At 35.6% G+C, this 13,709-nt stretch overlaps 2 protein-coding genes across 2 annotated transcripts; both read right to left on the bottom strand.

Moving 5' to 3' along the window:
* Nucleotides 1-548: 548 nt before the first annotated feature.
* On the bottom strand, nucleotides 549-2,878 carry LOC102686247 (olfactory receptor 51F2-like). Its single transcript, XM_006643025.3, has 2 exons — nucleotides 2,791-2,878; nucleotides 549-1,560 (listed from the first exon to the last, which is right to left on the bottom strand). Exon 2 carries the CDS (start codon nucleotides 1,524-1,526, stop codon nucleotides 549-551), a length of 978 nt encoding a protein of 325 aa, XP_006643088.2. The 5' UTR covers nucleotides 1,527-1,560; nucleotides 2,791-2,878.
* A 5,203-nt stretch (nucleotides 2,879-8,081) lies between these two features.
* LOC102686452 (olfactory receptor 51F2-like) lies at nucleotides 8,082-13,482 on the bottom strand. The gene is made up of 4 exons (XM_069189713.1): nucleotides 12,535-13,482; nucleotides 9,078-9,107; nucleotides 8,578-8,654; nucleotides 8,082-8,229 (listed from the first exon to the last, which is right to left on the bottom strand). Exons 1-4 carry the CDS (start codon nucleotides 13,477-13,479, stop codon nucleotides 8,082-8,084), a joined length of 1,200 nt encoding a protein of 399 aa, XP_069045814.1. The 5' UTR covers nucleotides 13,480-13,482.
* Between the last annotated feature and the right edge of the window lie 227 nt (nucleotides 13,483-13,709).

The following is a 13,709-nucleotide window of genomic DNA, read 5'->3' on the forward strand; positions in this document are numbered from 1 at the left end:
CAAAATCAGCATTAGATATACCAAATATAGAATACAGTATGTGTGGTGAGATATTACAATGTGATACACCTTCTCAGAAAAAATGTAAGCAGACTATAAATTAGCATCTGATCTCACATAGAGCGTAGTGTGAAAAGGCTTTATAGACATTGCATGATGCAAACAGATAATGTGTATATTAATTGTACATTTATATTATATACTAATATAGCAATTGTACAACTTTAATAATGCAATATATTTAATCTCTTAAGCATCAAATAATGTTTCATAGAAATGGAATACAAAGGTTTGTACTACACAGGGCATGAGCTGTTTTATAATTATCTAGATACTGTACTTATTAAACTCTACTTCACCTATAATAATTAATGATTAATCATTAAAGAATAATTCATTATTTAAATAATAATTAAGCAACAGGTTCGTTCACAGAAATTACAGCCTTTTTGCTCCATCTAACCTGTGTTGTCATTACTAAATTGGACAAGATACAGTATACAACATATTGAAACATTACTTATTATTCTTCTGTTAGTTCAATAAAATCATTTATAATTGGTAGCAGTGATGGTCTTGTTTCTTTTATAACGTTTTTTAATTGCTGTCATAATCTCCTCTGTTTTGATCGTGTAAATGATGGGATTCAGCATTGGTGGAATGGTGGAAGACAGGGATGTACTTATTATTCTGGTATTTGGGTGAAGAGTGGACATGATTGCAGCAATATATGTGGCTGATATTGGAAGATAGAAAACAGTTACTAAGAGTAGGTGAGAGGTGCAGGTTTTCATGGCTTTAAGGCGTTGCTCACCTGATGCAATTTTCAGCAATGCAAAAATAATGCAAACATAAGATAACAGAATTAGAACAAGTGGTGCAAAAAGCAAAACTGTGATAGCAATTTTTGCCATTATGTAACTTGGGAAGTTATTATTACAGGCCATACGATACATAGGTCCATGATCACAAAAATAGCTGTCAATCACAATGGTTTTACAGAATGAGAGTGTGGTAATGAAACCCACACATGTAATCACTAGACCTGATGTGAGAAACCATACAACAGCAAGAATCACAGCCATTTGGGAATTAGTGATGACAATGTGATATTTCAGGGGAAAGCAAATAGCAACAAATCTGTCATAGGCCAATACAACTAGAGTAAGTGACTCTAGGAAAAAAAAGAACTGTACAAAAAACATATTGGCTATACAAGCTTCATATGTGATGAACTGAGAATCAAAGACAAAGGTTTCTATCATCTTAGGAATAAGTGCTGTGCTGCCACACATATCAACTACAGCCAAATTAAAAACAGCCATATACTTTGGTGTGTGAAGACTTTGCTCTATGTATATGATGAACAAAATGAAGGCATTTGCTATTACTGTTACAGCATAAACAAAACACAAGAAAACATAGTAGTACTGTGCGTGGGGAATGCCAGAAAACCCATTAATATAAAAAAACTGAGGCCGAACAAACGTGGCATTTGCAGACATCACTGAATTTAAGGTGCTCATGGTAGACTTCTTTCTTCTCTCTGTCCTTCTTTGTCTGTAATAACAAAAGACATAACCATATTAATTGTTAAAATAAATCAAAGAAAATGTGCCTATAGCATGACTGTCCAACCTTTTTTCAGGTGAGAAGGAGTTTCAACCACAACATTGCAGTTCAAACCCCAAAATGTGTTTAATTTATTATGTAAGGAAAGAGATTTCTAACTATTAAGTTGTAAGGACATACTGTATAGTTACAAATTTGAGGACAGCATTTCGCCTATCCAGTGCTTTTGGTAGTTAGTAGTTAATCAAAGGATCCAGTCCTTTCCAGTCATTTAAGAATAATCTACACAAACACTAATCTAAATCAAAATGTTGATTATCCCCTACATAATAAAGATTAAGTTATTTATTAAGCTCTAATGGGCTGAGAAGCTATAGTATCTTTGGAGTGTTACAGTAGTTCTGTATAATATTAGGATCCAAGTGTACTGTATGTAAGATTTAGTTAGATTTCACTGCTTTGCAGTGTACTAAATTCTAAATGTATTTATTTTAAATTTTATTAATTGCAATATTGTGCATTTTGCAGATGTTATTCACACGCATAACAATGACAGTGTCAGTAATTGTTGTATTACAATAAAAATCAAATATGTTTTATAGATCATGTTAAAAGGTTTTGCCATTTATTGAACTTTGAATATAAAAAATCATTTCCTATAACAAGTCAAATTATAATGTCCTAAACATGAAATTCAAATAATTTGAAAAAATGTTCACCATAGATACTGTATATAACAGAAGTAAAAATACATTCTAACAAATTGTTACATACTGTAACTGCATAACAGAACAATTACCTTTTCTTGCATATTAATTACTTCATTGACATTATAATCAGTATTGTATTGTGTGCATTTTAATCAATATATAACAAAACTGTATTATGTGCTTTATTATTGTTGTTGTTGCCACTTCTAATAGCCTTAACAAAAATAACCTGCAAAATTTTAGACTTCTCTATGGGCACAGTAAATAGAAAATCTACTGTAACTTTCATTAGTACATAACAACTAAGAGATACAGCATGTTTTCTAAATGATATTGTATATTCTTTCAATTAATTTAAACACTAATGTAGGGGAAACACTTAATTCTGCCTTATTATTAAGCCTCGCCGCTACACTAATATAATATTATTTCGGTATAACCTTTTTCAAAATGTAATTACAGGTCATAAAGTATTTTATAAATTAAAAAACAAAAATCCATTACTCACCAAAAATGCCAGTAGCACATATAAAAAGATGATGAAACTGAAGTACTGTGGTAAAAGAAACAAACATCACTTGTGTCTTCATTTGGGTTTTGTTGAAAAATATATACATCTTGTGCTTTAACACTAACAAATAACAAAGGTACTAATACTCACTACAGTATAATTCTATAGAGCTTTCTGTGATGTTCTCTATAATGTCGTATTTAATGCTCACCGTGTTCTTGTAATTTCGTATTTGGTTCGCATGAAAGAAAGAAAATATTAAAACATGTTTAAGTATTGTAAATGACTGTGCATCAAAGCATACAAGTACGATTGGTGAGAAACTAGTTCCTTTTATAAAGAAAATGTTGTATCAACACAATCAACTTGGGAATGTGTTAGGCAGCAGTCTGTACTGCTGCTCTGCCTGTGCTCCACAGAGAGGTAAACATGACACATTTAATTATATGGCACTGTGTGCAATACTAGAAATAAAACCTATTCTTCATTGCTTGTTTATCAAGCTAGATCAAATACCAAAAAATATAACCTTTAGAAAGGAGAAGACACTGCTGAACTTACTGCTTTATAAACTTTAACAGTTTCTGTGTATAATGTACTTAACAACTGTGCAAGCAAATATTATATTTATTATATAAGCTTTACAGGAGGCTAAATTAGATTGATTCATGAGAACGTTTAATATATCTGTTATATAATAAATTTCTGCAATGGACTAGTGCCTTGTTCAGGGTGTACCCTGAATTCCGTCCATTGTATTCCAAATGTCCAACATGCCTACAACATTAAATTGGATGATGTGATTAGAAAAAGGATGATGAAATTAATATATCTGAAATAATGGCAACATATTTACATTAATAATGTATTTATGGCTGTCATCGCCTGATAATGTCCTTCTATCTGGAAACACATAAACAGTTACACCATACTGTACATGTATATTTTGTCTATTGATTGTTTCATGGAGAAAGCATATTTAAGCAGAATAGCACAGAGAAATTTAACATCTGATGAGAACTGGTGGTATTTGTCTGTTTTTCGGATCACCATGACCATTATAGATATAAAAACATTTTCAAAACCCGTACAGTTTTAATTGCATCTGTTTGTCTATCAAGACCCTCTGGCACACAGCCGAAACATTTCAAGGTCAGGTCTGAGTCATGTCATAAGCATGTTCTAGCTCATCCACGCTTTTGTCAGTGCCCCTCCCCACAAGCATATCTCTTATCTGACTCTTTTGTCGCCATCAGCATAAAAAGAAAAATACCCAGTATCACACACTAATTATTTGCTGCTAATATCTCATTTTGTTTGAGGGTACTACACAGTCTCCTTTCATACCTGTCTCCCCTGTTGTCTGTGAATATTTCACCAATAGCTACGATTCTGCTTGTAACCTACCTACCTATTTATCAACTGTACCTGACTGTATTAAGTAATTTGACTAATTTAAATACCATACTAGGAATAATTGATATCAATTTAAAAAGATGCATGCAACTAACTAATTTCCTAAGGAGCATTTATCCATTTATTTTTATTTTCTCCAGTGAAAGACTCGCTCACAATTTTAAGCCAGAAAAACTAGAGCTAATCAGGAAGCTCATCTCATCAGAATTTTATTTAACCTTTCAAAAGAAACTCAAAAGTAATCAAACAGTAATCACCTAACTATATAAAGAGGTCACATAGCTATTTTGCTACATTCTGATCACAATCACATGCTATTGCTGAATTACTGAACAGTTAGATTTGGGAGTTATAGAATTTGTGCAGCGTGGTTTACGTTAAGGGTGTTAAATAGCTTCACAAAATTAAAGTTATAATCTTCTGCTTTTTATTAAATGCATCTATGTTAAACAACTTATATGCATATACAGTAATTACGGTACAGACTATACATATTTCAATCTACTGCCCCCAGTATTTAAATAAACATGATTTAACTATTATTTCCAATAATTTAATTCACAGAATTATCTCTAAAGTCAAATATGCTTGTCTTAACAATAGACATTGCAATATAACAAACAGTCTTTCATTTGGTGAATTAAATTCTAAATAAAATGTCTGGAAGACCATTACAAAGGGATTGTATACACACATAATTTAAGAAACACCCAAAACACTAAAGTAAATTTCTTCATTGATGGCATTATGTGTGTCATTGATTGGGTCTGTTTAGATATTCAAGGTTATATTGTACATTTCGTAGAGATTCATAGAGATATCTCTAAAAATCGTAGGCTGTTAATTATATTAATCTATAAAAGCAGTAGAGTTTATTCTTCTATAATGCAGAAAAGTGGTTTAAAGTGGGAGTTATAAACTATAGCTATTACTCAGTTGCTCATTCAATTTAATCAATATAATGCTGAAACAGGAATAGTGCTGAACAATTAATGTTATCATTTGAATATATTTATGATTTCAACCACCTATTAGCAAATTAACATAATGATATTCCCTTTAAAAAAGAAAAAAAACTAAGAACATAAAGTTTCATTTCAATTTGCAGAGAAAAATCTCCAAATACAAAATCATGTACTATTAAATCACACAATAACACTGGTATTGCTTTCAATATATATATAATACAATATATCATATTAACATGTTGGCTTTTAGAAAAAAGAAATAGGGTCCATGTTACAGTATGTACAACACCTGTAAAGCAGAAATAAAAGCAGGAGATCAAGGTTTCTGTGAAAGATAAAAAGTCAGAAGGGAGATGAGATGAATAATTACACTCTAGTAGAGTAACACTTCCAGAAGGCACTGGAGAGAGACCTCTGACTTTGTACGTGCAAGTACAAAACACTGAACATGAGAAAAAATGCACACAAAGTAGTGTTCAGCAGTTGAATGTTGACCTACATTTACATTTACATTACCCCTTCCTTTATTTGTGTTGGCCCTGTGTGCGGACTGAGTCAATCAAGTGGAATAATTCAGTAAAAAAAAAACGCTGCAGCTTCTGTGCACGACAATACAGAGTGTGCTGAAAGCCGAGAGAAAAAAAAGTTCCCCTTTGCTCTGTAAGCCATAGTGCAGTGCTTGATTTTTGTGACCTCTTGAGATCTATTGTGTTGGTTGCGTATTTGATATTGTGGTGCTCTGTGGTAGAACTGTGGTTTCATACTTAAAAGTAATACTCTTAAAAGTAAAAATGATGGCTGTTAAAACATCTGAATTAGAGTTTCTCATAAGCTCTCTTTCTAGCAACGACAATCCTGACTACTTACACAGTATTGAGAAATTGAATTTTGACGAACCAGCTTATTGTAGGAGGTTATGTGAATGCAATGTAGATTGTATCTAATTTCACTTTAAACCTCGCTAAACAGCTTGAATGGACTTTCTTCAAGTTATCGAAGTTCCAAAAGCTTCAGGGTAAACTTGAGAGATATAGGTCTGAGCGAGTTGAGTTGTTAGACATAATCAATGTGAAAGCCAACTCACAAGAGGTTTCAGCGAAAATAGAGGACTTGTCTGTTGAGAAAGCTGTCGCTGAGAAGGCCTAGCCTGCTTGGAAAAGAAAGGTAATTGGACAGTTTATACGAACATAACCATAAAGTACATGAGGACTTATTGCGTGTCGGTGAGGATAAATACTTGCTTGGACAGGACCTGGATGCTCCCCTGCGTGGAGCACAGCAATTACAGCACAGGCGTTCCTTACCGTGAAGTAGTACGAAGTGCTCGCTCAAGCTAAGGGCTCTACCTGAGAGAGTTCTCCTGGCCAGGATCTGGAACTGGGTCATTGTGGGGTAGAACGCCGAGCCCCAAGTGAGACACTAGGGCGAGTCAATTAATGCGTAGGCCCCCCGACCATGATCTCTGCCATCTCTCCATCGGTGGAGAAGCTAAGAAAATAAATCTCCACTCGCTAGCGACGGAAATAGACCGCTAGCGACGGAAATAGAGAGATTCGAGCACACAGTGTCAGGGAATAATGTCGAGAGTTACATCGATGAGCTCAGGTACACACTGCAGTTTATGCCAGACACTAATGAACAGGAGAAAGTGTTGCTGGTGAGAAAAACTACCAGCAGAGCAGTACATGAGTGAATGGTTATAATAATAATAATAATTGCTTACACTTATATAGCGCATTTCTGGACACTCCACTCAAAGCGCTTTACAGGTAATGGGGACTCCCTTCCACCACCACCAATATGCAGCATTCACCTGGATGATGCGACGGCAGCCATAGTACACCAGAACGCCAGAAGGTGGTTAGGCAGACAAAAGAGGAGCGGTGCCAAGCCCTGATCCAAGACTATGGTGAGTTTATTGACCCGACTGCTGCCGCGGCCACCATCCATCACGTTAAGCACGAGAGAGCCGAGTCCCCTTGCAACTATTACGAGAGACTTAGACGCACATACTGTATTATAGACACACAGGACAAAATTATGAGGGTTGCAAAGAGAATGCAAATCTCAAATTTTACGTTTGTGTGCAAAAGGTCAGAATGTAGATGCAAGACCTGTTTAGGGAGCTTAGTGCCACTGTAGCCAGTCTAGCCGTGGGACATATCCCAGCCTGCTTGATCCCACTCTTCTCAGTAGAGGAGCATGTGACGTTAACCACCCCACAGCTCGTAGGACATCCAGAAGATGATCAAAGTTGGTATTCGATTCCATATCTTGAGATGGGAATCTACAAAAGCTATCCGTCTACAAAAGCTATCCGTTGGCTGTGTCTAAATGATCCACCACTGAAGGGTGTAAAGCTACTATAATGAGAAGGGGGAGGTTAATGAAACCCATAGAGAGCAGGTGGGATGTAAATGGCTGGTCAGCACACCACATTTTAACTGTCACTGACTTATAACAGGCATGATACAGCTACCAAAATTCAGCTGCAAAATCAAACAGTTTTCCTGCAAGTTCCATAATACAATGAACATCACTTAACCCTATGTTTTGGTCTGAAGACAACAACGTATCAGGACCTCATGACCTTCACAAAGGGGGGTATTTAGCGGCAATACTTATTAATAATACAGGAATTAAGTTTGCTGTCCCCCCTGCCAGTCTCTCTCCTTCAACTCTGTGGTGCTGGACACAGAGAGGCAATTCCATTTGGTTCAGATTTAAGATGTTTTTTTGTCTGATAGAGTTTTCTGACAGCTCCCAGGGCTAAGATTTTCCTGCCACCTTAATGAGAGGTCATCTCTGGCGCTTTTCTGTCTGGGAGATTCCAAGGAAGAGTCTCATCCCAAGTTGTTTACAACCCTAAGGTCAGAGAGCATTGTAACCCATCCTCCACTTTGATCAACCAATCAGGAACTGGTAGAGCAGGGTAACCTCACGTTGAATGCCCGCAGAACTTACAACCAATGAACGACCGTAGTTCCTCCAGATAGGATGCCGATTGGACGCAACAACAGCCGGTTGCTGTTCCTTTGTGGCCGTGGGAGATCTGAATGTACATAAATTGCATGAGTGTTCAACTTCTACATTGCAGCTTGAGAATTCACTTGTTACCTGAATCCCAGTTGATGTCAATTTAATTAATATGAGTGATGTTCTTGCTGTTGAGTATCTAGTGTAGAAGTTGTAATCAAAAACCACACTAAAGAAATGGTATAAATGAATGGTATACTCAATGAATGTATCTCTTGGTATTTGTAAGTCTTCGTGATTAAATACAGATCAGCCATTCAAAATGAGCAAGGTACGCAGCGTTAAAACGTGGTGGACATTGCACAACATTGAGGAGCCTAGCTTTCTTAACTAGTAAGTACTGTACTTTCTACTTTGAAAATACCTGTGAAACCGGTTTAATTCGTCACAGCCAGCACTCCCGCAGAGAGGGGTGTTGTACTCGTTAGCACTCGTTAGTGTCTTAGCACAAAGCAGAAACGTCTTGTATTTTCCGATGACATACAAGTGGAAAGATTACAGATTTTAATCGTCTTTTTTCTGAACCAGGGGAAATCTGATCATTTTTCTCTATAACAATAATAAAAAACTTTATTTTACATATCACCTTTAAAAGTGGCATCTCAAAACAATACAGTAGATGTAAACCACAGATTACAAAGTAAATACCCAGACAAATGCAAACGCGTTTTTAATAAAATGCTTTTATTCATTCAGCAGAAAGAGAGCGTAAAACCTGGGTGTAACAGCTGTTCCTTTTTCTGATCACTCGCTCTCTGGATAAACGTCTCACCTGTCCTGTTCTTTGTTTTCCTAATTTGCTGATTATGCCTTCTGCGATCCACTCCTGCCCTCACACCTAAAGAAGACTATTTTAAATTTCTTTGCGCGGTCCATTGTGCAATTAACCCTTGTATGTGCTGTCCTTAAGGTGATATCACATAAAGGTGATATGTAAAATAATGTTTTTTATTATTGGTATAGAGAAACATGATCAGATTTTCCCCGGTTCAGAAAAAAAGATCTAAAGTATACTAGTTAAGAAAAATAAATCTAAACGGGGAGAAAGCTATGCTGAAAGATTATTAAGATACTTAGAAGACAAAGATATCAATTTATGTTGCATTTGTCTGATTGTGAATCAAAAAACACATATTTAAACCCACGTTTGCGATTTAAATCAAAATGTGATTTAAATCAATATAAATGTTTATATTTTAACGCCTAGGTGACTATTCATTGTTATTAAAATGACTTAAATTCGATCATGTTGTGATATTTAGAAATATACATTTGTTTGGTGCGAGTGAAGTTTTATTTAATCTCTGAGCCATACTGATTCTTATGGAAGCCAGTTTCCGCTAGGGAGTAAAAAAAAAAAAAAAAAACACACTATGGTATTCTCTCCGATGCAGTGCAGTTAAAAACATATCTCTGATGCTGTTCCTAAATGAATATCGTTTATGACCATCAGACGCTTTATGCTCCTTTTCTATTTTCCAGTGGATCGAACAGGGAGACGCATTTCATGATGTACTTTTCACTGATGAAACAACAGTAGCTCTGGAACAGTTTTCAACCATGGCGTTTTATAAAAAGGGGAGATATGTACGTGTTACTGAAGCTAAAAGTTTAGCCTTTGTCACTAATGTAACCACTAAATAAAGACATATAGAAATCCCTACGTTACAGACTGTATATGGCTGGTATTGGTAGTTCAAAGAAAAAATACACACCAGTATTCCACTTTCTCCCTAAACATTTTAAACATCAGAGTCTTACATATGGTTATTTCGGAAACGTTTGTACATGCTCCTTCTGACCATGTTACTGTTTACTGTTACTGACCATATTAAGTTTAAGTGCCTGTGGGCACTTTTCCTGTCCGTGGGGGGTGGACCGTCTTTCATTAGAAGGTTAGTCTGTTCTAGGTGAAACATCTGGGTAGTTTCATTATATACTGAAATTGAAAGGTATTTTTTAATGCATCCTATGGCTATACCGTATGTCTGGGAAGGAGGCCCATTGATGCACAGAGGAGTGAACATGTAGAAGGAGGGTCCCAGATTTGGCACAGACTGAGCTGTAGCCCAATTGGGGGCAGCTGAGCAAACATGAATGGCTGGGAGTAGCGCTGTGCTAAAGAGGGAGATATGAAAAGGGAAGGATAGTTCAAATTGCTCAGTCTTTAGGCAGATATGAAGGATACCCAATGAAAGTGAGAAGACAAATCCCTATTATTGTGATAATATTGTGTCACTATTATAAAAAGACAGAGGCCAGTCCAGAATTGTCTAAGTAATTCTGTGCACCTGAACTAGTAAAGGGGTAAGTACTTATGCAATTAACAAGTTTTGCAAAGGCCAAATTTAACTCCTTTCCCTCATGAATGTGTTCAGTTTGGGCATTCAAGTTTTGATTTAAATAGTTCACTTAAAATGTATGCATTACATTGTAAGTCAACATAATGGGACACAATTTGAAAGGGTTGTATGCTTTTGCAAAGCACTGTGTCACAGTCTCCTCCTTGCAGAGTTTAGAGGTGTAGATAGAAGATGACAATAACGATGGCACAGCCACAATTGCAAAGATGTGCAATGTTGTTTATTATGAGGAACTACGTTCCCAAAGTCAACACCCAAAAAAAAACAAAGTGAAAACCACAAAGTAACCAGAAAAAAAACAACACAAAGCTATAATACGAAATATATATACATTAATTACTGTACAAAAAAAACACAAGATTGTTGCAGGTAGCTCCAATTCCACCCCCACAATCCACTTTCTCCTAACTCCCCCCTCCTAATTTGAAGTGCTCTTTTTCTAGGTTAAACTCCTTCCCCTAGAATATTCCACTATAAAGCACAAAAAATAATTTGACAAAACAATAATCAGAATTCTGATATAAACATTTCTATATCAATTACACAATTAAACAATGAACATATTATCCAAAATAAAATATCATACTCCTTTTATGTACATAACTGTTGTTTAAGCAAATACTACCCCCTTTTAATGGTATATTCGTACAAATCAATCCATGCATGCGCAATCCTGAAACAGGCACTACTAAGCCAGCCCCTGTTGCCATGCCAAAGTTTGGGTCCTATAGATTTGTGAGGCAAACCATTTTACCAGTGAGAAATCCAAACAGCTTATTTATTTGAGATGCTTGAGTTGATTACCAATTCAGTTCATTTCACTTCTAAAACAAAGGAAAACAGGTGTTTGGTTTAAGTTAATGATTACATTTGATAGTACATGGAACAAGCTTACTTTAATCTATGTGTGCACCCACAGAACAAGCAAAGCTATCCCTGTAATTCCAGACTAGTGTGTTTATATTGAAAACCAGCATTATTGCCTTTGTTTAGATAGTGAAATGTTTACGTATGTGTGTGTATGTGTTCATGTGGCTACCTCACGAGTGCCAGGTGATCTGGAAACGGAGTTTCCAGTCACACACTGTATATTGTATACCAATATAATTAAAAGTACAATTAAAAGTAATATGCAATATATTACACAGTAAGAAATCAGCATAAGATATACCAAATATAGAATACAGTATGTGTGATGAGATATTACAATGTGATACATCTCCTCAGAAAAAGTTTAAGCAGACTTTCAATTAGCATTTAATCTCACATAGAGTGTAGTTTTAAAAAGCCATATAGACATTGCATGATGCAAACAGATAATATGTATATTAATTGTACATTTATATTATATAGTAATATAACCATTGTAAGTGGCGAGCACATGGTGGCACGGACAGAGATGCGACTGAGCCCGCAGGGTCGACGGCCGCGAGGGCGGCCCAAGAAGCGGTGGATGGATCGGATCACAGAAGACATGTGGAAAGTGAACGTCACCCCGGAAGACACCTATGACCGCGCCAAATGGTGACGTGCGTGCCGACAAGCGGAACCTGCCGATGCGGGAGTAACACTAAGATAAAGAAGACTAATATAACCATTGTACAACTTTAATAATGCAATATATTTAATCTCTTAAGCATCAAATAATGTTTCATAGAAATGGAATACAAAGGTTTGTACTACACAGGGCATGAGGTATTTTATAATTATCTAGATACTGTACTTATTAACCTCTACTTCACCTATAATAATTAATGAGTAATCATTAAAGAATAATTCATTATTTAAATAATAATTAAGCAACAGGTTCGTTCACAGAAATTACAGCCTTTTTGCTCCATCAAACCTGTGTTGTCATTACTAAATTGGACAAGATACAGTATACAACATATTGAAACATTACTTATTATTATTATTCCATAAAATCATTTATAATTGGTAGCAGTGATGGTCTTGTTTCTTTTATAAAGTTTTTTAATTGCTGTCATAACCTCCTCTGTTTTGATTGTGTAAATGATGGGATTCAGCATTGGTGGAATGGTGGAAGACAGGGATGTACTTATTATTCTGGTATTTGGGTGAAGAGTGGACATGATTGCAGCAATATATGTGGCTGATATTGGAAGATAGAAAATGGTTACTAAGAGTAGGTGAGAGGTGCAGGTTTTCATGGCTTTCAGGCGTTTCTCACCTGATGCAATTTTCAGCAAAGCAAATATAATGCAAACATAAGATAACAGAATTAGAACAAGTGGTGCAAAAAGCAAAACTGTGATAGCAATTTTTGCCATTATGTAACTTGGGAAGTTATTATTACAGGCCATGCGATACATAGGTCCATGATCACAAAAATAGCTGTCAATCACAATGGTTTTACAGAATGAGAGTGTGGTAATTAAACCCACAGATGTGATCACTAGACCTGATGTGAGAAACCATACAACAGCAAGAATCACAGCCATTTGGGAATTAGTGATGACAATGTGATATTTCAGGGGAAAGCAAATAGCAACAAATCTGTCATAGGCCAATACAACTAGAGTAAGTGACTCTAGGAAAGTAAAGAGATGTACAAAAAACATATTGGCTATACAAGCTTCATATGTGATGAACTGAGAATCAAAGACAAAGGTTTCTATCATCTTAGGAATAAGTGCTGTGCTGCCACACATATCAACTACAGCCAAATTAAAAACAGCCATATACTTTGGTGTGTGAAGACTTTGCTCTATGTATATGATGAACAAAATGAAGGCATTTGCTAGTACTGTTACAGCATAAACAAAACACAAGAAAACATAGTAGTACTGTGCGTGGGGAATGCCAGAAAACCCATTAATATAAAAAAACTGAGGCCGAACAAGCGTGGCATTTGCAGACATCACTGAATTTAAGGTGCTCATGGTAGACTTTCTTCTCTCTGTCCTTCTTTATCTGTAATAACAAAAGTCATAACCATATTAATTGTTAAAATAAATCAAAGAAAATGTGCCTATAGCATGAATGTCCAACCTTTTTTTAGGTGAGAAGGAATTTCAACCACAAAATTACAGTTCAAACCCCAAAATGTATTTAATTTATTATGTAAGGAAAGAGATTTCTAACTATTAAGTTTTAAGGACATACTGTATAG

The sequence above is a fragment of the Lepisosteus oculatus genome, chromosome 5, assembly GCF_040954835.1.
Source record: "Lepisosteus oculatus isolate fLepOcu1 chromosome 5, fLepOcu1.hap2, whole genome shotgun sequence".
NCBI lineage: Eukaryota > Metazoa > Chordata > Actinopteri > Semionotiformes > Lepisosteidae > Lepisosteus > Lepisosteus oculatus.